The 23,562-nt window shown below is 40.3% G+C and overlaps 1 protein-coding gene across 15 annotated transcripts in view; it reads right to left on the reverse strand.

Moving 5' to 3' along the window:
• Positions 1–23,562, reverse strand: part of LOC119060028 (zinc finger protein 182) — a 104,618-nt gene that overhangs the window by 9,142 nt on the left and 71,914 nt on the right. The window contains exons 1-7 of one of the 15 annotated variants that reach the window (XM_037159957.2): positions 19,860–19,968; positions 19,350–19,520; positions 19,083–19,163; positions 18,306–18,362; positions 3,826–3,882; positions 1,513–1,639; positions 1,104–1,199 (exon numbers count right to left, since the gene is read on the reverse strand). In XM_037159957.2, the coding sequence (XP_037015852.1) occupies positions 1,104–1,199; positions 1,513–1,639; positions 3,826–3,831 (229 nt within the window). In that variant the 5' untranslated portion in view covers positions 3,832–3,882; positions 18,306–18,362; positions 19,083–19,163; positions 19,350–19,520; positions 19,860–19,968. The other 14 variants (XM_037159930.2, XM_037159943.2, XM_037159960.2 and 11 more) reach the window with 14 other exon arrangements.

Raw genomic sequence — 23,562 nt, forward strand, 5'->3', positions numbered from 1 at the left:
TTTTTACAGAAGAGTGCCAACTTACAAATGTAGAAGGAATAACAGAAAATTCATTATTTTTCAACCAACTCAGTCATAATTGATTCAGGCAAGAGTCATCATGGAATGTTAAAACCACTGATAAAAATTTTTGAAGAATAGGATATTCCCACAAAATGAGCAGTTCCACAAAATGTTAAACACACATTATCACATTGTTGAACAATTCCACTCCTATGTATGTACTCTAGAGAAATGAAAACACATTACCATAGAAACTTCTACATTATTACAATCATTAAAGTGGAAACAACCTAAATGTCCATTGGCAAATGAAAAACAAAATGTGATATATCCATACAATGGATTATCTTTCTTCTATAAATAAAGTACTGAAACATATTACAATATGGATGGATGACCCCTGAAAACATGCCACGAAGTGAAAGAAACCAGAATAGGCAAAACCATAGAGACAGAAAGTAGATTAGCAGTTGCCAGGGGATGGGGGCGGGAATGGAGAGTGACTCATTAAGAGAAAGAGGTTTCTTTTTGGGGTGATAATATTCTAAAATTAGGTAGTAGTGATGGCTGTACAACTCTGTGAATATACTAAAAATCACTGAATTTGTATGCTCCAAAAGAGTGAATCTTATGGTGTGTGAATTATCTCTCAATAAAGCTCTTTTTAAAAAGAGATAATCAAAATGTTTTAGATAGGAATATCTAAGCTGAATGGAATCAGGCAATTCAATCTGGAACTGAAGCATTAACTTTGGCCTGTGACTAATGTGTGCCTGCCTTTAGATAAGGCAGTGAGAAATAAGAATGGGAGAAATGGCAAGGCTTGGGGGCTGGGAATTGGCATATACAAGACACACATATGGGGAATGGAGCTGTGCAGAAATTTGTGGGTGAGCACCAACTAAAGAGAGAGGTCTGGTGGGTGTGGGACAGGGGCAGGGGGTCAATCTTATGTCTAGGTGTTCACGTCCCTCTCCTCAAACAACATCAAAGAGCAATAATCTTTCCCCAGGTATTCCCAAAAGCCCTTTCAGAGGTCCTCATCTTTCACTAAGCAGCTGGGACCTCATGTCCCCAAAGCCTGGGTGAATCCCACTTACCTGGACAGCTCCAAATTGGGATTTTATCTTCTGCAAGGTACAGCTCTTCTACCTCCAATTTGAGGATGAGGTCTGGTTTGGTAGCTTTCTGCCCTGCTAATGAGAAATGACAGCAACACCGCCTTGGTCTTCAGAGCCTCTAAGAAAGAGGAAGGTGGAGTTTGGGGCAGCACAAGGGACCTATCACTTGACACAATGGTTTTAAATTAAGTCAAATCATTTCACCTGGGCTTTTAGTTCACAACCACCTTGTCAGGGGAGCAAAGAGGAAAAAGGGAAATTTGATCCCTGGAGTTCACTCTTCAAACAGTTCAGAGACTTTACAAGTTTCTGAAATTGAAGAATTAAAGGACCTCTAATGGGCACAGTAATCATAAACAGCAAAATTACCTGAGGAAGTCATTCTTACCCACAGAGACCAGGTTTCTGTAGGTCTCCAGCATCACGCCCCTGTACAGGGTCCTCTGTGGAGGGTTTAGGTACTGCCACTCCTCCTGAGTGAAATCCACAGCCACATCCTCAAATGTCACGAGTCCCTGTAATTGCATATTCCTTTTACTCTAAACTGCTGAGCACTGGGTGATGGGGATGGAATTTAGGGAAATTTCTAATTGGGTTCCAAATTCATGATGATGACTTAATACAGGATACCTACTTTATATCAAGTTAGTGACCTACTTTGTGGGAAAATCACAAATCATGGCAGAAAAGCCATTCCATTAAATAATAGAACATGCAAGATAATGTGGTATTAGGACAAGGCTAGACAAATACTCCAACAGAAATAAAAAGAGAATCTAATATGTATGGACACCTGAGTGATGACAAAGTTGGCCTTAAAAGCAGTGGGAAGAAGATGATGTTTTCAAATAAATGTGGATGGGTTACTGGATATCTATATGAGGGAAAATAACATATAACCCCTAACACTCACCATACACAAAAATAAGCTACAGGTGAATTATAAATGTAATGTGAAAGGTAACACAATACAGTGTGTAGAAAACAATATAAGGAAGTGTTTTCACAGACTTGGGATAGGGAAACACTTCTAAAACAAGATATGGAAAGCACTACTCTTAAAAGACTTATAAATGGTACAAGATTTAAAGTACAACATGGAGAGCAGGATGACAGCTAGGAGTGTGGGTAGGTTGGGGGTGGAGGGATTGAGCTAAAAGGAAAAGGGACTCATGAACATGGACAACACTGGTGATTGCTGGAGAGAGAAGGGTATAAGGGGGCTAAATGGTAATGGAAAAAATACAGTAAAGATAAAAAAGCAAGCTATAGATGGAGAAATTGTCCACAACATTCACATGTGATAAATGGATCTTATCTGGAACATATAAAATAACCTCTATAAATCAGTAAGATTCATACAAACAACATAAACAATAGACAAGAGATGTGAATAGGCACTTCACTAAAAAAGAAAAACCAAATGACCTATGAACAGGAGAAAATGTACTTGACCTCATTAGCACTCAGATAACCAATGAAATGTACTCAATCCCATTAGCACTCAGGTAAGTGAAAATTTAAGCTGCAATGAGACACCACTATGCACCCACCAGAAAGATTACAATTAAACAGACTAAAATACCATAAGATTGGTTTGCTATGAGAACTTTTACATACTGTTAGCAGGAATGTAAACTGGCATATAGTTGTTTGAGGCAACAGTATGGCATTATTTACTAAAGTTAATGATTTCTATACACTATGATTCAGTGATTCTACTCAAAGGTACACACCCTAGAAAAAATGATGCACATGGCTCTAGAAAACAAGGACAGGGATGTTCACTGCAGCATTATTTCTAATACTAAATTGTGGAGAAAAAATCAAAATGTCCCTCAACAATACAATGGGTAAATTGTGACCCAGTCTTTCAGTGGAATACTGTACGGTAATGCAACTGAATGAACTACAACTGTATAGTCAACACAAATGAATCTCACAGACATACTGCTGAGTAAAAGAATCCAGACATCAAAGAGTACATATTGCATGATTCTATTTATATGTCATAAAGAGAACAGACAAGGCCAATCCATAATGTTAGAAGTCAAGAGAGTGGTTACCTTTGGGAGTGGTATTGATCGGGAAAGAGCGTGAGTGGGGATTCAGAGGTCCTGATTTTGTTCTAATCTCACCTATGGAGTGGTTATACAGTGTGTTCACTTCATGATAATTCACCAGCCTGAAAACTTATACAATGTACTTTGTGTGTAACTCAATTTATTTTATATCTTTATACTTAAAATTATTTGCAACAAAAGTGCAAAGGCAATTCAATGGAACATGGAAATTCCCACTTCAACAAGTGGTACTGCAACATTTGGATATCCACATGCCAAAAAAAAAAAGAACTTCAATCCATACCCCCAACATATATAAAAATTAATTCAAAATGGATTACAGACCTAAATGTAAAATCTAAACCTATACAATTTCTAGAAGAAAATATATTAAGAAAATCTTTTTAACCTTAGGTTGGTGAAATAATTTCTTAGATGTGACACCAAGATTCGTAAGACACTGTTAAGAGAATAAAAGCTACACAATGGAAGAAAATATTCACAAATCACATATTTGGCAAAGAAGTTATATATTCAGAATATATAAAGAACTCTCAAAGCTAGAACACAAAAGGGCAAATGAGGGATACTTCACCAAAGAAGAGACACAAATGACAAGCATGTACAAAGATACTTACCATCATTAGACATGAGTAAACTGCAAATTAAAACCACAATGGGCTACCACTACACACCTATGAGAATGGAAAAAAATAACTTGAAAATACCAAGTGCTGGTGAAGATGTGGAACAACTGGAACTCTCATATATCATAGGTAGTAATGCAAAATGGCACAGCCATTTGGGAAAACAGTTTTCTGGTTTCTCATGAAGTTAAGCATGGATTCCCATATGACCCAAGCAATCCTACTCACAGGTATATTTACTCAAGTTGAATGAAAATTTATGTAAATCCCCAAACTTGTACATGAATATTTATACTTGTAACTATACTAGAAACTATTATTTGTAATCACTCAAGTTGCAAACAGCCCCAATGTCTTTCAACCAGTGAATGAATACACAAACTGAAATCCATACAACATAATACTACTACTACTCAGCAATAAAAATGAAAGAACTAATGATACATGCAACAACATGGATGAACCTCAAATGTATTATGCTCAGTGAAAGAAGTCAGACTTAAAACTACATACTGTGATTCTATTTGAATAACATTATGGGAAAAGCAAAACTATAGAGACCAAAAAATATATCAGTGATTACTACAAAGGGGAAACACTGGGAGGTGAAAGAATTGATCTCTATCTTCACTGTGGTGGCAGTTACATACTGTATGAGTTTGTCAAAATTTGCAGAACTACAGCCCTGGCTGGTGTGGCTCAGTGGATTGGGTACCAGACTGTGAACCAAAGGGTTGCAGGTCCAATTCCCAGCCAGGGCATATGCCTGGGTTGTGGATCAGGTCACCAGTAGAGGGGCACACAAGAGGCAATCACACATTGATGTTTCTCTCTTTCTCCTTCCCTTCTCCTCTCTCCAAAAAGAATAAATAAATAAATAAAAATCTTTTTAAAATTTTTGCAGAAGTAGGCCCTGGCTGATGTAGGTCAGTGGATTGGGCACAGGCCTGCAAACCAAAGGATTGCAGTTCGATTCCCAGTCAGGGCACATGCCTGGGTTGCAGGCCAGTTCCCAGCAGGGGCCGGTTCCCAACAGGGGACCCATGAGAGGCAACCATACATTGATATTTCTCTCCCTCTCTCCTTCCCTTCCCTTCTAAAGATAAATAAATAAAATCTTTTTTAAAAATTTGGAGGACTAAATATATGCTAAAGAGGGTCTGTTTTACTATATACAAATTATACCTTAATTTTTTTAATTAAAAATGTAAAGAGCATCCAGGTAATCTAGAATAATTGCATCTATTTAACTCCAAATCTCTCCATACATCCTCCAAAAACTATGAAGATCAACACGAAGAACAAGTAAAATCACAAATAATCTATACCTTTAGTATAACTTACAATAAAAAAACTGAGACTCGTGCAAACTTCTAAATACCTATAAGTAAAAAACAAATACCAAATTACCACTGAGCTGGCTTTCAAACTATTGTCATAAGCCTTTCTGGAATGTAGAAGAATCTGAAGAGAGTTCAAGAGAACAGAAGGGGGAGCAGAGCACCTAAGCATGAGCTGAAATCATGCTTCAAAGAGGAACATTTACCATACGTATGAAAATACTGAAAAACTAGCCAAATATATCAGAGCACCAACTACAGGAAAGGTGTGAGGGACAAAAGGTGGTAGTCACAAAAAAAAATCGCCTCTGAGGGATCAGAGGGTAAAAAGGAATGAGAAAGAACCATTGGGAGACTGGGTAGTAAAGGGGAAATCTACAGGGAAATTTAGAGTCAGAGCAGACAAAGAATGAAAAAAAAAGAAAAATAATGAAAAAAAATAGAAACAAAAAGAAAATAACTTAGAGCACACACACCAGTCAGTGAATCTCCACAGTGCCAAAAGAAAGTCATCCATTAAGTAAACTGGACTTTGCCTCACTGACAAAAGAGGATGGTCTTGCCCTGAGTGGTGTGGCTGTTGGTTTGGTTGGGCATCATCCTCAAAGCCAAAGGTCACTGGTTCAATTCCCAGTGAGATGATATGCCTAGGTTGCAGGTTCAGTCCCCAGTCAGAGCATGTAGAGAGGCAACTGATTCATGTTTCTTTTTTTAATCCTATTTTACTGATTATGCTATTATAGCTTTTCCCCCTTTGCCCCCTTCCACCCAGCATCCCCCACTCCCTCAGGCAATCCCCACACAATTATGCATGTTCATAGGTCATGTGCAGGTTCTCTATTCCATTTCCTATACTGTACTTTATATCCCCGTGGCTGTTGTTCCTACCTATTTGTACTTCTTAATCCCCTCACCTCTTCACCCATTCCCCCAAACACCTCTCTTATTTGGCAACCATCAAAACACTCTCCATATCCATGACTCTGTCTTTGTTCTTCTTGTGTGCTTAGTTTGTTTTTTAGATTCAATTGTTGATAGACATGTATTTATTGTCATTTTCATGTTCATAGTTTTTATCTTCTTTTTCTTAAGTAAGTCCCTTTAATATTTCATATAAATGATGGCTTGGTGATGATGAACTCCATTAATTTTTTCTTGTCTGGGAAGCTCTTTATTTGCCCTTCAATTTTAAATGGTAGCTTTGCTAGGTAGAGCAATCTTGACTGTAGGTCCCTGCTTTTCACGACTTTGACTATTTCTTACCAATCCTTTCTAGCCTGCAAAGTTTCTTTTGAGAAATCAGCTGACAGTCTTATGGGAACTCCCCTGTAGGTAACTTTACTACTTTTCCTCTTGCTACTTTTAAGATTCTCTCTTTAATTCTTAGCATTTTGCTTTTCAAAGATTTTATTTATTTGTTTGTTTGTTTGTTTATAGAGAGGGAGAAAGAGAAGGAGAGAAACACCAATGTGTGGTTACCTCTCACAGGCCCCCTACTGGGGACCTGGCCTGCAACCCAGGCATGTGCCCTGACTGGGAATTGAACTGGCAACCCTCTGGGTTGCCGGCCGGCACTCAATCCACTGAGCCACACCAACCAGGGTTAACATTTAGCATTTTAATTATGATGTGTCTTGGAGTTGGCCTCTTTGCATCCACTTTGTTTGGGACTCTGTGCTTCTGGGATTTGCATGTCTATTTCCTTTACCAAATAGGAAGTTTTCTTTCATAATTATTTCAAATGGATTTTCAATTTCTTGCTCTTTCTCTTCTCCTTCTGGCACCCCTATGACATGAATGCTGGAACAGTCAAAGTTGTCCCAGAGGCTGCTTACACTATCCTCCTTTTTTGGGGATTCTTTTTTCTTTTTATTGTTCTGATTGGTTGTTTTTGCTTCTTTATGTTCCAAATCATTTATTTCTCAGCTTCATCCACTCTACTGTTATTTCCCTGTAAATTATTTTAATTAGTGTTTCTTTCATTTCTGACTGGATCTTTTTTATGATGACGAGGTCCTCACTAATTTCCTTGAGCATCCTTATATAACCAGTGTTTTGAACTCTTCATCTGATAGACTGCTTATTTCCATTTTGTTTAGTTCTTTTTCTGGAGTTCTCATCTATTCCTTCGTTTGGGCCATTTTTCTTGTCTCCTCATTTTGGCAGCCTCTCTGTTTCTATGTATTAGGTAGAGCTGCTATGACTCCCTGTCTTGGTAGCATGGCCTAATGTGGTAGGTGTCCTGTAGGGTCCAGTGGCACAGCCTCCCCTATCACCCAAGCTGGACACTGGAGGTGCATTCTTCATGTACATCCTCCTCTTGTATTTGAGCTTTGGTTGCTGTTGGCAGACCAATGGGAAGGATTTCCCCAGGCCAGTCATCTCCAAAGACTAGCTATGGCCACTGACCACCAACCACTGCCCTCTTTGGAGGATCAGTTGTTCACGGGCAGGGTGGAGGTGCTCCAACATGGTATGTAGCTGTCCACTGGGTGTACAGGCTCTGGGATTTCCCAGGTGGTATGGCCCAAAGTCAGCCTCTACCTGTGTTTTACCCAAGGCCACCCTGCTGGAGCCATAAAGCAATCTGAGATAGCTGCTATCTGTGCTGGGCTTAGAGGTTCCCAGGCGAACCAAGCTGTAAATCTAGGCTGGCTACTCCTAGTGCCAGGCCTGGCATCACTTAGCAAGAGGTACAGGAGCTGGAGGCTCACTGAGACTAGCTATTGCTTGCTTGAAAATATTTAGAAAGTTGTAAAGCATGAGCCAAGACCAGTCATTCATATGGAAAAGAAGCCTGGGTAGGCCCATATGTTGGGTAGGACAGAGTCTCTGAGGGTTTGCAGGGTGGGGCACAGTGTTAGCCCAGTTGATGGAGTCTCACATAAGGCACCAGGCGGCCAGCTCTGTGGGTCTGTAGAGGGAGAGCTCAGAAAAGGGACAATGGCCTCTGACTACCTTTCTGTCAGGGAGAAAGCTGTCCTCCAGCTCTTGCCTTGATGCCAGACACTTCAGTTTCTCCCTGTATGCAACCAGTGCCTTTCAAGCTGCTATCCCAGTGATGGAGCTCAGAGGGAGTATGTCTGAGTAAGGCCATGTATGGGTTAAGAGAAACTGCTTGGGACTCTAGAATTTTCTTCCACTGACTCAATCTCTGCTGATTTTTGCAGCCACAAGTTATTAGAACTTATCTTTCTAGCACTGAAACGCTGGGTGGGGGGGCCTGGTGTTAGGCTGGGACTCCTCGTTACCAAGATATCCCTCTCAAATTTTTATCCACCCCACATGGATGTGGAACTAGCCTATTCCATGTCTCTGCCCCTCCTACCCGTCTGGTTGAATGTGGTTTCTTTAATTCTGTAGTTGCCACACATTTCCATGTGTGGCAGTGGCAGCCCATGTTCCCAGTGTGGAACCCTTGTTTCTGGAGTGATCAGGGAGACCTTATTCACAAATTAGTGTCTGTCTGTCCAAACCTGTCTGGGGACTACTAGAAGGAATGATGCAAGGGCTGAGCCTCTGTTTCACCTAACTCAGAACTCAGGTCAGAAAAACAGCTGGTATTGCTCCAAAAGGTTGTAAGGCAAACTAACAACCCACAGACGCCTGGGACAAAAGATTACAGTCCAGACATACAACAGACTGTCTAAGGCCTGAGAGGAAATGCTAGGGGGAGATTGTCTGGGAAATTACATTTGCAAAAGCACCCATAAGAAGGAATGCAATCTTACCATTTATAATAGCATGGATGGACCTAGAGGTTATTCTGTTAAGTGAAATAAGTCAAAGACCAAGACAAATGCCATATGATTTCACTTATATGTGGAATCTAAAGAGCAAAATAAATGAATAAATGAATCAGAAATAGACTCACAGATACAGAGAACAGATTGATTGTTGCCAGACAGGAGGGGGTTTTGGAGAGCTGGGTGAAAAAGGTAAAGGGATTAAGAACTACAAATTGGTAGTCACAAAATAGTCCTGGGGATGTAAGGTACAGCAGAGGAAATGTAATCAATAATAACTATGTACAATGCTAGGTGGGTACTTGAAATATCAGGGGGGAACACTTTGTAAAGTATATGACTCTCTAACCACTATGCTGTACACATGAACTAATATAAAATAATATTGAATGTAAACTGTAATTGAAAAATAAAAAATTTAAAAGTACCCACGTACAGGGAAATTTAGAAAGCCCATATATATGCCCAGGTTAAGACTTGTGCTCACAAAAGACCCAAGACTCTATGTACTATAATTCTTCCCAAGCATCTCATCAATGTTATAACAAAACAACATTAAGCAAAATGATGTTATTAAAGAACCTGCTGTATTATCTCTTGAGTAATATAAAAAGGGAAACTTTTAAAATATACATCTGCCTGCTTATTTTAAAATAAAACATTTAAGCATAAATCAGAAACTAATAAGATTGATTATCTCTAAGGTGGAATAAGATGAGTAGAAAAGCCCTGGCTGGTGTGGCTCAGTGGATTGAGTGCTACTCGAGAACCAAAAGGTTGCTGGTTCAATTCCCAGTCAGAGCACATGCCTGGGGGCCAGGTCCCCAGTTGGAGGTGCACCATAAGCATTGATGTTTCTCTCCCTTTTCCTTTCTCTAAAAATAAATAAAATAAAAAAAATTTTAAGATTTTATTTATTTATCTTTAGAGGGGAAGGGAAGGAGAGAGGGAGAGAAATATCAATGTATGGTTGCCTCTCATGCGTCCCCTGCTGGGAACTGGCCAGCAACCCAGGCATGTGCCCTGACTGGGAATCAAACTGCGATACTCTGGTTTGCAGACCGTGCTCAATCCACTGAGCTACACCAGCCAGGGCTAAAATTAAAAAAAAAATTTTAATAAAATATTTTTTTTAATTAAAAAATAAAGAATGGGTAGAAAGTACAGAGGAGAGGTAACAATTATATGTATGTATTTTTTAAAATATTTTATTTATTTTTCGAGAGAGGAGAAGGGAAGGAGAAAGAGTGGGAGAGAAATATCAATGTATGGTTGCCTCTCATGCGTCCCCTGCTGGGAACTGGCCTGCAACCCAGGCATGTGCCCTGACTGGGAATCAAACAGCGATACTCTGGTTCGCAGGCCCGTGCTCAATCCACTGAGCTACGCCAGCCAGGGCTATATGTATGTATTTTTATATAATTTGATCTCTTCAAAACATGTCAACATTTTTTACACATAAAGTTAAGAAAATTAAATCCACAAAAATGAAAAGAAATAAAATCTAAAACTGAATATAAAAAGAAAAGTATGGACCTAACTGTATGCCATATAAATAACATAAACACACTGGATATGGGAAAAAGAAAATGAAAAAGAAAAATCAATCCAAATAACTTCTAAACAGAGAACTTTGATTATATATCCTTGGTATGAAAGACATACAAACAAATTATGTATTATATTCAGTAGGTCGGTTTTTCATGGGTGTTGGTGCAGGAGTTCTGATTCTACTTTCTATGTATTATAAGCCTGAGTAAATGAGTCAATATATTGATGCTAGGAGCAGGTACTTTCAGTGTTGGAAAAGAGAGATGCCAACTATAAAATTAGAGAAGAGTAGGAAGATTCCTAGGATGTTGTCTGAATTCAAGGTATGTATGTGGGTATGTATGTGTATGTGTGTGCATGTGCATGTGTATATATACACATAGATACATAGACATATAAATAGACACATAGAAACAAAAAGCTCTATTTACTGAAAGGGCCTACATGTAATGACACCCCAGTAGTGATGAGCACACCTCACACACAGATCTTGGTTTCTATATATTATTATCCACTAATAGGAACCAATGCTTCTTGGACAAATGGCTGATTCCAGGTCTGGGTCAGGGAAAGTAAAAGATGAGGGTTAGGACATCTTACTGCATCAGAGAATAAACAAGTGATACAAAAATTATAGGGATGTGTCAAAAGGACACCAAAGCCAATTTAAAAGGGCTCCCGCTGGCCAACTCAGGGATCACTGAACATCAAAATAAACAATGACAATAATGAATTATAATCCATGGAATATAATTAAAAACTCACAAAAATAAAAATTTCGTATTACTGATATAAGTAAATAAATTAAGGAGAAGAGGAAGACCCACCTTTTAACACCATCAACTTGGGCATTAGGATTCTAACATGTAGATTTTGGGGAAACAAACATTCAGACCACAGCAAAGGTCAACAAACAAAAATCAATCATATTTCTTTTTTTTTAAAGATTTTATTATTTATTTCTACGGAGAGGGGGAAGGAGGGAGAAAGAGAGACAGAGAGAAACATCAATGTGTGGTTGCCTCTTGCATATCCCCCACTGGGGACCTGGCCTGCAACCCAGGCATGTGCCCTGACTGGGAATCAAACTGGCGACCCTTTGGTTTGCAGGCCAGCACTCGAATCCACTGAGCCACATCAGGCAGGGCAAAAGCAATCATATTTCTGTATAATGGCAATAAATATTGGAAACTGAAATTTTAAAAACAAAACAATTTACAATACAGTAGAAAATGAAATGAATAAAACATGTATAGGTCTAACAAAACATGGTGTTATGAACTGAATTGTGCCCCCCAATTCATATGCTGAGGCTCGAACCCCCAATGTGAATTTATTTGATGATAGGGCCTATACGAAGGTAATTAAAGTTAAATAGGTAATAAGAGTGGGGCCCTAATCTGATACGACTGGTGTCCCTTTAAGAAGAAGAAAAGACACCAGAGCTCCTACCCTCTCTCCGCACAAGCACAGAGGAAAGACCATGTGAGGACACAGTGAGAAGGCAGCTGTCAACAAGGCAGGAAGAGAGGTGTCACCAGAACTCAACTCTGATGGCACCCTGAACCAGGAACAGCATCCAGAACAGTAAAATAAATTTCTGTAATGTTTTGTTATGGCAGCCTAAATAGTCTAATACACATGTAAAGGATCTGTATATTGAAAATTACAAAATTATCATGGGAGGTTGGATAAGGGAGTAGAAGGATTGAGCGAAAAAGAAAAAAACTCATGGACATGGACAACAGTGTGGTGATTTCAGGGAGGGAGGTGGGTGGGGTAAGTGGAGAAGTGTAGAGGGAGGGAAATGGTGATGGACAGAGACTTGACTTGGGGTGGAGAACACACAATACAGTGTACAGATGATGTGTTGTAGAACTGTGCACCTAAACCTGCATAATTTTGTTAAGCAGTGTTACCCCAACAAATTCAATAAAGGGAAAAAAGAAAATTATAAGATATTGATGAAATAAATCACAAAAGATCATAAATGGAGAGACACACTGTGTTCACTCATTGGAAGACAACATAATAAAGACATTGATTCTCCCCACTGATCTATACAGGATTAACTCAATTCCTACAAGAATCTTAGCAAGATAAATGTTAGATATGTAACAAGATTATTCTAAAATTTTTATAGAAAGACAAAGGCAAAGGAACAAGAATAGCCAAACAATTTTGGGAAAGCAGAATCAAGTTCAAGAAATCATACTACCTGATTTTAAGACTTCATACAAAGCTGCAGTTAATAAAGATGGTGTGATACTGGCAGAGGGATAGGTACATAGATCACTAAAACAGAATTTAGTCTAGAAGTAGACCCTACAAATATGGCCAATTGGTATTTGACAAAATTGTAAAAGCAATTCAGTGGAGAAAAATGGTCCTTTCAACGAATGGGCTTAGAACCAATGGAAATCCATATGCAAAACTATGAACCTCCCTCCACCTAATCCTCATGACTTAGATAAAAATTGATGCAAAATGGATCATAGGTCTAAATGTAAAGCCTAAAACTATAAAACTTATAGAAAAAATAGGAAAAACAATTTTCATGACCTGGGGTTCAGCAGACTTCTTAGACATGACACCAACAGCACAATGCATAAAGGAAATAATTTATAAATTGAACATTTTCAAAATTAAAAATTCTTACTCTGTGAACACTGTTAAGAGATTGAAAACACAACCCACACACTTGGAGAAAATATTTACAAACCACATACCTGACAAAGCACTTGTACACAGAATATATAAAGAACTCTCAAAACTGAAAAAGATGAAGGGATTGAGAAGTACTGATTGGTACTTACAAAATAGTTATGGGGATGTAATGTACAGCATAGGAATATAGTCAACAATAAGAAAATAACTATGTATGGCGCCAGTTGGTACTAGAAATATCAGGGAGAACACTTTGTAAAGTGTGTGATTGTCTAACTACTATGCTATACACCTGAAACTAATAGAAAATAATATGAGGACTTCTGCCAAGATGGAGGCATAGGTGGAAACAATGTGCCTCCTCACACAACCAAGTTTAAAGACATCAAAGTTTTAGTAACAAAAATCACAACCAAAACGCAGAAAATTGAACTATATGGAAGTCTGACAACAACGAACCATTCAGCCAGACTGATAAGAGGGGCAGAGCCAGCAGCAGAACAGGGTGGTGCAGGAAAGATCCCCTGCACCAATCCAGGTGCAGGTGGCGGTTGGTGGATCCCATGTGTGGGGTAGCAATGGGCAGACCCAGTGAGGGCGCAAAGTGGCAGGCTGACCACAATCATACATTCGTGCACAGATAAACCAGTGAAGGAGCGAACAGTGAGACAGACTGCGCAGGCCCCAGCAGCAGGAAGCAGCAGAGGGGACCGCTATTGACCCTCTTTGACCCCGCCCCCACATACAGCATCACAACCCAGCGACTGGGTCACCCCGCCCTGGTGAACACCTAAGGCTCCACCCCTCATATACAACAGGTGCAAACAGATCAAAACATGGCTCAAGAAGAACTCAAAGCCCCAGAGCCAATAACTCTAACAGACCAAGAAATAGCCAACCTATCAGATGCACAGTTCGAAACACTGGTGATCAGGATGCTCACAGAACTGGTAGATTTTTGTCACAAATTAGAGGAACAAATGAAGGCTAAACGAAGTGAAATGAAGGGAAATGCACAGGAAAGCAACAGTGATGGAAAGGAAACTAGGACTCAAATCAAGGGAGTGGACCAGAAGGAACAAAGAAACAACCAAACAAAAAAGAATGGAGAAACAAGAATTCAAAAAAATGAGGAGAAACTTAGGAACCTCCAGGACATCTTTAAACATTCCAACATTTGAATTATAGGGGTACCAGAAGGGGAAGAGGAAGAGCCATGAGTGGAAAACTTATTTGAACAAATAATAAAGGAGAACTTCACCAATCTGGCAAAGGAAATAGACTTCCAGGAAATCCAGGAAACTCAGAGTCCTAAAGAAGGTGGACCCAAGAAGGAACACACCAAGGCACATCGTAATTACATTACCCGAGATTAAAATGAAGGAGAGAATTCTAGAAGCAGCAAGAGATAAGGGGACAGTCACCTACAAAGGAGTTCCCAGCAGACTGTCAGCTGATTTCTCAAAAGAGCCCTTACAGGCAAGAAGGGGCTGGAAAGAGGTATTCCAAGTCGTGAAATCCAAAGACCTACATCCGAGACTGATCTATCCAGCAAAGCTTTCATTTAGAATGGAAGGACAGATAAAGTGCTTCTCAGATAAGGTCAAATTCAAGGAGTTCATCATCACCAAGCCCTTATTATATGAAATGTTAAAGGGACTTACCTAAGAAAAAGAAGATAAAAAAGATGAACAGTGAAAGGATAGCAAACTCACAGTTATTAAGAACCACACCTAAAACAAAGGCAAACTAAGAGGACAGCTAGATCAGGAGTGGAACCATAGAAATGAAGATCACATGAAGGGTTAGCAACAGGGGAGTGGGAGAAGGAGAAGGGGGGAGAAGGTCCAGAAAATAAGTAGCATAGACGGTAGGTAGTAAACAGATAGGGGGGAGGGCAAGAATAGTATGGGAAATACAGATTCTAAAGAACTTGAGACATGTGGACATGAACTAAAGGGGGGAATGGTGGGGGAGAGGTGTGCAGAGTGGAGTGGAATGAAGGGGGGGAATAGAACAAATGTAATGGCATAATCAATAAAATATCTTTTAAAAAAATACTATGACCCTGGCTGGTATAGCTCAGTGGATTGAGCACGGTCCTGTGAACCAAAAGATCATGGTTTGATTCCCCGTCAGGGCACGTGCCTGGGTTGCAATCCAGTTCCCAGCAGGTGCCAGTTCCCAGCAGGGGATGCACCAGAAGCAACCATACACTGATATTTCTCTCTTTCTCTCCTTCCGTTCAGTTCTAAAGATAAATAAATTTTAAAAATTTTAATAATATGAAACAAACAGTGATCAAAAAAAATTTAATGAAAAAAATGCATAGTGAGAAAATCCAATTTAAACATAGGCAGAGTGCCCTAGGTAGTGTGGCACAGTGGATAGAGCACTGGCCTGCAAACCAAAAAGTCGCTTGACTCCTGGTCAGGGCACATGCCTGGTTTGTGGGCCAGGTCCCCAGTTGGGGGTGTGCAAGAGGCAACTTGGTCATTGTATCTCTCACACATTGATGTTGTTGTCCCCCTCTTTCTCCCTCCCTTCCCGTCTCTAAAAATAAATAAATATTTTTTAAATAGGCAGAAGACTTCACTGAACAGAAACTTCACCAAAGAGGATATGCAAAAAGTAAGCAAGCATATATAAAGATATTCAACATCATCAGTCATTAGGGAAATGAAAATTAAAACCATGATAAGATACCACTTTGCTACTAGAATGACTAAAATTAAAAATACTGATAATATCAAGTACTGGCAAAAACATGAAGCAATTGGAATTTTTATAAATTGCTGGTACACCCTGGCTGGTGTGGCTCAGTGAATTGACTGCCGGCCTGCAAACCAAAAGGCTGCAGGCTAAATTCCTAGTCAGGGCACATACATGGATTGCCAGCCAGCTCCCCAGTTGGGGGTGTGTGAGAGACAAATGTTCAATGTATTGATGTTTCTCTCCCTCTCTCCCTCCCTTCCTCTCTCTCTAAAAATGAATAAATATAATCTTTTTTTATAAAGATGGCTTAAGATTAATTAATTAACTGCTGGTGAAAATGAAAAATGATTCAACCATTCTGGAAAACAATTTGGCAGATTCTTAAAAAGTTAAACATGCCCTGGCTGGTGTAGCTCAGTGGATTGAGCACGGGCCTGTGAACCAGAGTATCACGGTTCGATTCCCAGTCAGGGCACATGCCTGGGTTGCAGGCCGGTTCCCTGCAGGCCAGTTCCCAGCAGGGGGCGCACGAAAGACAACCATACATTGATGTTTCTCTCCCTCTCTCCTTCCCCCTCTAAAGATAAATAAATAAAATCTTTAAAAAAAAAAAGTTAAACATACCCTTACCATGTGACCTAGCAATCCAATATATACTATAGAGAAATTAAAACAGACAAAAACTTCATACAAAACAAAGTTCACACAAAAACTTGTTATGAATGTTTAAAGTAGCTCTACTAATAATTACCAAAAACTGGAAACAATTCAAATGTCTTTCAACAGGAGAACAGATACATAAGTTGTGGTACATCTGTAAAGTAAAAGACCACTCAGCAATAAAAAAGGGAAGTGCTACAGACACACAACAACCTGGCTGAATCTGCACAGAATTATACTAAGTGGGGAAAAAATCCAATCTCAAAAGGTCACATACTATATGGTTCAATTTATATCACTTTCTTGAAATGACAAAATTCTAGAAATGGAGAACAGATCCGTAATTGCTAGGAGCCTAGGAATGGGATGAGGGTGGAAAAATGATAGATGTGGCTATAAAAGGGCAACATAAGGGATCCTTAATTAGAGTGATAGAAATGTTTCTTGACCATATCAATGTCAGTATCCTAGTTGTGACATTGTACTATAGTTTGAGATGCTAACATTGGGAGAAACTGGGTAGAGGATACATGGGATTTCTCTGTATTATTTTTACAACTGCATGTCAATCAATTATCTTAAAAGACTATTTAATTTTTTAAAGGGTTACATACCATATGATTCCATTTATATGACATTTTTGAAAAGATAAAACCATAGTGACACCAAACAAATCTGTGGTTGCCTGAGGTTACAGATAGGATAGCATGACACATTTTTTGCCATGATGAAACTATTCTCTATAGATTAGTTACACCAATTTATATATATGTTAACATTTACTAAACTGGACAAAAACAAAATCAATTTTACCGTACACTAATTTAAAAATAAACATTTTTATTGAATTTATTGGGGTGACATTGGTTAATAAAATCATATAGGTTTCAAGTGTATGACTCTACCTACAACACATCATCTGTACACTGTACTGTGTTCACCACCCCAAGTCAAGTCTCCATCCATCACCATTTAATCCCCCTATACTCTCATCTACCTGCCTCCAGTCCCCTTCCCCTTTGGTAATCACCATGCTGTTGTCTGTGTCTACGAGGGTTTTTGTTGTTGTTGTTGTTGCTTAATCCCTGTACCTTTTTACCCAGTCCCCTAACCCCCTCCTCCCTCTGATAGCTGTCAGTCTTTTCTCTGCATCTATGAGTCTATTTCTATATTGTTTGCTGAAAAAAAATTTATAATTAAAGTAAAAGGAAAAAATGTGGTGGGCTATGGGTATCTGTAGGACTTTGTCTCTTAGACAAATGAGAATCACAATTACAACTGAGAAAATTACTTTAGGAAAACCATTTGAAAGACACACAGTTCCCTAAGATATTTCATTTCCAAATTACATTTTGATATCAGGTCTCCACCTCACTGAGTAATGCTGTAAGAAGTATCTGCAGGAAACCAGGGACTGCATTTTTCACTGGGCTGTAGTTGAAGACAATTTCACCCTCCACAGGAAGACCCAGCAAAGAAATGCCTTGAAAGGCAATTGCAGGGAAACTTTTCTTTCCTAAGGACTTGGCGTGCTCTCTCTATTATGAGCAAGGTGAGCCAGGTTACTGGTTACATTTCCTTCCCTCTGGCTGCCAGAGGCTCAAAGACAAATGTGCAACTCATCAGTACTATCTGTTATATCCTAAGCCTTCCACATGTCTACATTGGCCTTGCTGCTTTCATTTTCCCTGATCCTGATGCTTACTTACAAATAATTTCCCATTTTATGTCAGAAATTCCTATGTAGCTTATCACATCCATGGTAAAACAAGAAGGAACAGACAAGTCTTACCTGGGCTTTGGCCATTTCCTGCTCTTCTTAGGAAAAGGCAGATGTGTGAAGACTGAGCTGGAAGAGTGGAGAAATGTAGAACATAAGAGAAACCCCATCAGGCTCCCAGTGTCTAGAATTATCTGCCTATGAAGTCCCTCACACCAGCCAGATGTGCAGCTGTTGTCCAACTCTGTGGACAAACTCTGTCCAAACTCTGGGAGTTTGGACAACCATGTGGTTTTAATAACCACCTGTGTATTCTTGCCTCTTTTCCTCATGTGAACATTTAACACAAAAGGTTTTTTTCTATATACACTTATATACTGACCCAGAAATTGTATTTCTAGGTATTTTCCTTAATGAAAAAAACATAGCATAATTTCTCTATAAGTATCTTCATCTCAGCATTGACTTTAACAATGACAAATTTGAACGATCCTATATGACCCGTAATACAGGACTGATAAGGAAACACAAGAAATGAAATGCTCTGTAGCTATTAAAAATAATGTTGTATGGAACTGCATATCTCTCATGTGTGTACTTTTTATTAAGGTAACATTAATTTATTACATTATATAAGTTTGAGGTGTGCAACACTATAACTTGACAACTGTTTATACCATATTGTACTCACCTATCTGCACTTTTCTGTACATATGTCTAAATTAAGTTTTTAAAATGTTATAAGTTTATAAGCTGAATCACAGTAAACTTGTAAACTGAAAAAAGGTAGGTTATAAAATTGCAGGAACCCATTTTAAAACTGTATGTTAAATGTTTAAAAATGCATACCTCTTATAAGAAGGGACATTTAAATGTAGGGGGATAAAGTTAGTTCCTTTTGATTTTCTTTTCTTCCATTTTCTAATTAATCTAGAATTTAAATGTGTTAATTATCTGTTAACCGCCAAGAAAACAACTGTTTAAAACATTACTCCATGACATTAGCTAATCCCCCACAGAGAGAGGCCCTACCCCCTCCCCACCCCCCAAGCCCAGGCTCTGGGTGAAGCCCTTAGGCAGGTGAGTGCTCTCAGATGCCTTCTTCCTTCTCCTCACCTCACTGTGGCCGTCTTGCCAAGGAACCAGAAGGAAGCCTTCGGGTGTAGATTCACTTCAGCTGGAACACTGACACCAGGCCCCTACCTCAGGGTTTAGGCAAAGGGAGAGGGGGGCACACCTGAGGAGGGGCCTAAAGGATGCTATGAACCCTTAGCGCTGGTCACTGTGCTGGAAAATGTGTAAAAGTCAACGTTTAATAAGCCCCATTCAATCCCTACTAGTCCCATAACTTTGCCCATCACTGAGCCCAAACACCATCTTCACTGACCTCTCGGTCCCCTATCATTCAACCCACAAGCCCCTACATCAATGACTCTCACAGACCCCCCTTTACTCATACCCCCGAACTCCCCATCACTCAGTCCATCACCCCTAGCACTCGCCCCCTCAACCTCGCTTTCTCTCTCTCAACAACAGATTTTCTGGTCTCTGCAGAGGAGACCGTTGCAAGAACTAGCCCCAAGAAAATACTTCCGCTTCGGAACCAACTCCGGCACCACAACCTACAGGGTTGCAGGGTCCGCAGGTACGCACACTCAGTTCGAGCTTGGAGCCCAAGTCCGCCAATAGTCAATGTGCGGCCCCCTCCCTCCGCTCAAAGCGAGCGAGACGCTGCCACAGCGCAGGCGCAGGTGCTGAAGGAAGATGGCCGCGCCAGTGATGTCACTCCAAGGAGATGGCTACGCCCACCGCATCTCCTCCCATGGAAGGTGGCTGCATCCAGCAGGTGTTATACTTTTTCTGCGGGGATCGGCATTCCTAAAACTTCCAAGACCAATTTTCTTATGACGGGGAGGGAAAGTGCCCAATTAAGGATAGTTCTAGCATGAAGGATTTTAGTGTCTTGAATTTGGAGGGCAGCACCATTTTTGCAGGTGTAATTGAACAGTAAGATGGGATGCGAATTGCAAGGGGTGGACGTAGTAGAGGAGGTAGCTCTGGCTCCATCCAGTGGCTGGGGCTGGGAGTTGACAGTCAAGCATTTAAAGGCAAACCAGAAGCAGAAGACTAAATATACAGCGACCTAGGACACGCTTCTGAGCGGAAGGGGGTGTGTTAAATAGGGGTTGACAAATTGCTTCCTTTGGATCGTCAGGGACGACCTTCTTTCGTTGTAAATGACAATTACACAATGCAAAAGAAGCAGGCCACACAAATATCTGAAGCAAAGAGCTTTCTGGTGGAGGGCACGAATGTTAAAGGCCCTGAGGTAGGACCCAGTTTCGAGTCTTGGAGGAACAAAAAGTGTGTCATTGTACTGGGAGTGTAGGAGGTGTGCACAAGGGAGAGGTGAATGGGGACCAGATGCTGTAAGGCTTCCTCTGTCAAGAAGACAGCTCTTGTTTCATTCTGGACCTAATGGGAAGCCATAAGAGGCATCAGATTTTTAAAAGACCAGTCTGAAGCGATCTAACATTATATATTAATGTTAAAAATACACATATATTTGATTCCTGTTTTTTGCCTGTTTTGCATCACTAGAACTCCATAGGGATTTGCTTAGTACCTCCCACATGGCAGGTAGTGTTCTAAATAGTGGAAATATAGCAAGGAAGAAAACAGAAGCAAAAACAACAGACCACGAGGATGGAGACAGCCTTGTTTCAAACACACACCTACCAGCTGTGTAACCTAGGGTAGGAGTCAACTTCTCTGGGTCGTTTCCTCATCTATAAAACTGGGGTACTGACAATACCCCAGTACTTTAGGGTTGTAGTGACAAATGTGTTGATAATTGAAAGGGTTTAGAACAATGCCTAGCACATGGCAAGGGCTAATATAAATGTTGATGATGATTTAAATAAAATTAGATTATATGTGTATAAAACTTTTTTAATAAGAAGAAAAAATAAAAAGATGGTGTTGAGAATGGACTGCAGAGGGCAAGGGCAAAAACAGGAAGATCAGTGAGGAAGCTCCTGCCAACAGGCTCAGCAAGTGATAAAGAGGGCTGAGACCTATCACATTATCTTCCTCTGTGTCAGGCACTGTGTGAAGCACATGACATGACCTACCTCAGAGAGCCCCAACTTCCTGTGAACAGTCCTATGCATCCCCCACACTTCTCAGATAAAGAAACTGAGTCACAAAGAGACTAAATAATTTTCCCAAGGTCACACAGTTTCCCAAGTTCAGATCCTTAGCTGCCACCCAATAATACTCTTATTTATTCAATATCCCATAGAACTTCCAGAATTATCAGAGCTTCCTCATTCTAGAAGCATTAAAAGTAGCCAAAGAATGTTTTTTACCAGAAATACAGATGGAGCTTCCTAGCAGACAAAACAAAAAAGAGAAAGCAAGGGAATAACTCAGATCTCTTGCTTCCTGGGAACAAAATTTATAAGCCCTCTGAATGCATTAGTAAGTAGAAAACAGGAGCAAGTGGACCTTTAGGATCATCCTAATCTGGCCTCTTCCAGCCTATAAATAATATTTCCTTACCATCTTGTATGTGCACACACACACACACGGAGAAAGAAACCCTTTAGGGTTGGTGGGTGTTGGGGTGCAGTGGTTGCCAGCTCCAGAAATGTTCTTAAGCCAGTGATACAGCCCCTCAGAAACTGTCCCAGGGTTCACTATTCACATCCACAAGATATGTGAGGCCAGCTTTTCTGCTGCAGAGCCGGGACCCCTACTCTCTGTCCTGGACATCCTCTACCATCAGGCCCTGCAAGCGAGACCTCCTCATACAGTGGCCTAAGCAGCAGGTAGCTATTTAGGTGAAGTAGTGTGGAAAGCTGACAGATGGTTCCACCACCAAGTCTGCATACGTGACACTCCCACTCAAATGCCCTCAACCTCACTGGTGAGTCATTACAGATGCTCTTAACATACATTTTATCAAACCTATGAAAGTTGCCAATGGTGAGCAGTCATTTTGGACCATGAGGTAGCAGGCGAGGTTGATGGAGCAGCAGCACAGGAGACAGTTCTCTGGTGACCTTGGAGCTATCATGTTTGCACTGAACTACCTATCTCCAAGTGAGGAATCCTCTTCCAACCTCTTTTTTAAAAGATTTTATTTATTTTAAAAAGAAGAAAAGAAGGGAGGGAGAAAGAGAGGGAGAGAAGCATCAATGTGTGGTTGCCTCTCACACCTCCTCCTGGGACCCTGGCCTGCAAACCAGGCATGTGCCCTGAATGGGCATGGAAATGGCGACCCTTTGGTTTGCAGGCTAGGGCTCAATCCACTGAGCCACAACAGCCAGGGCCCCTTCCAGCCTCTTAAAGCCACTGGTATTTGCACTGGTGTCAGTATGTGCAGTCAAACCAAATCCTGACTGATACGCCAGACTTTTCTGTCTTGGTTGACGTGACAGTAAATGTGAGACATGTGGTACTGGGAGGGTGGTAAATAATGGTGAGTGAAGAACAAATTGGGAATGAATTTGGAGAGGCAGAGGACTATGGAATGGAGATGAAAGAGCAGTAGATTGGAATGAGTGTGAGTAGTGTGGGGCAGAGTGAGGAAGTAACTATGCATTAGATTGTGCCATAATCTGAAGTTATGGATGAGACAGAGTACATGATGGGAAAATGAGATATAATCTAAGTGGCAAAGAGTTAAAGTAGGAGCAGACTCTGAGTTCACTCATAGTGAATGGTGGTCATGAAAGGTGGAAATATGAATGGAGTTGATAACACATTAGAGTTGATATGAATACTAAGGATTACAGTGTTAATGAAGGGTGGTTTATGAGGCAGAGTATGAGCAAAGAGAGGTGAATTTCAGGGGAAGGTAGGAGTGAATGGAGGTAATGTGGTGCATAGAGGGAAGAATGGGGTACACAAAGGACAGAATAAGAGAGAATGGAGATAAATCCACAGTAGACTATGAATACATGAACCAGGTTGAGTTTGAGTGGAGATACTATGAGGGGGAGGAGAGCGACAAAAGGTAAATGAGAAGCAGGCTAGGATTAGATAGGAGTAATCCAGGGCAATGTTCCAGGGATGTACAGGGGTCCCAGTGTAAATCAACCCAGATGCATGTGAGTAAATGAAGGCAATGTCGGGCAGGGTGAGAAGGGACAGAAGTAAAAGGCAGAGTAAGGTGAGTAACTGGGTATTGTGAGGCAAAGGAAGAGGGAATGAAGGTCCACTCACATGGCCCAAGATAAGTAAGGTGAGGAAAATGGGGCACAATATGAGCAAAAAGTGGTGAATTTGAGGTAGAGTGTGACAAAATGGGGGTATTGTGGGG

This window comes from Artibeus jamaicensis, unplaced genomic scaffold (genome assembly GCF_021234435.1).
Source record: "Artibeus jamaicensis isolate MK-2021 breed Jamaican fruit bat unplaced genomic scaffold, CSHL_Jam_final contig_60, whole genome shotgun sequence".
Taxonomy (NCBI): Eukaryota; Metazoa; Chordata; class Mammalia; order Chiroptera; family Phyllostomidae; genus Artibeus; species Artibeus jamaicensis.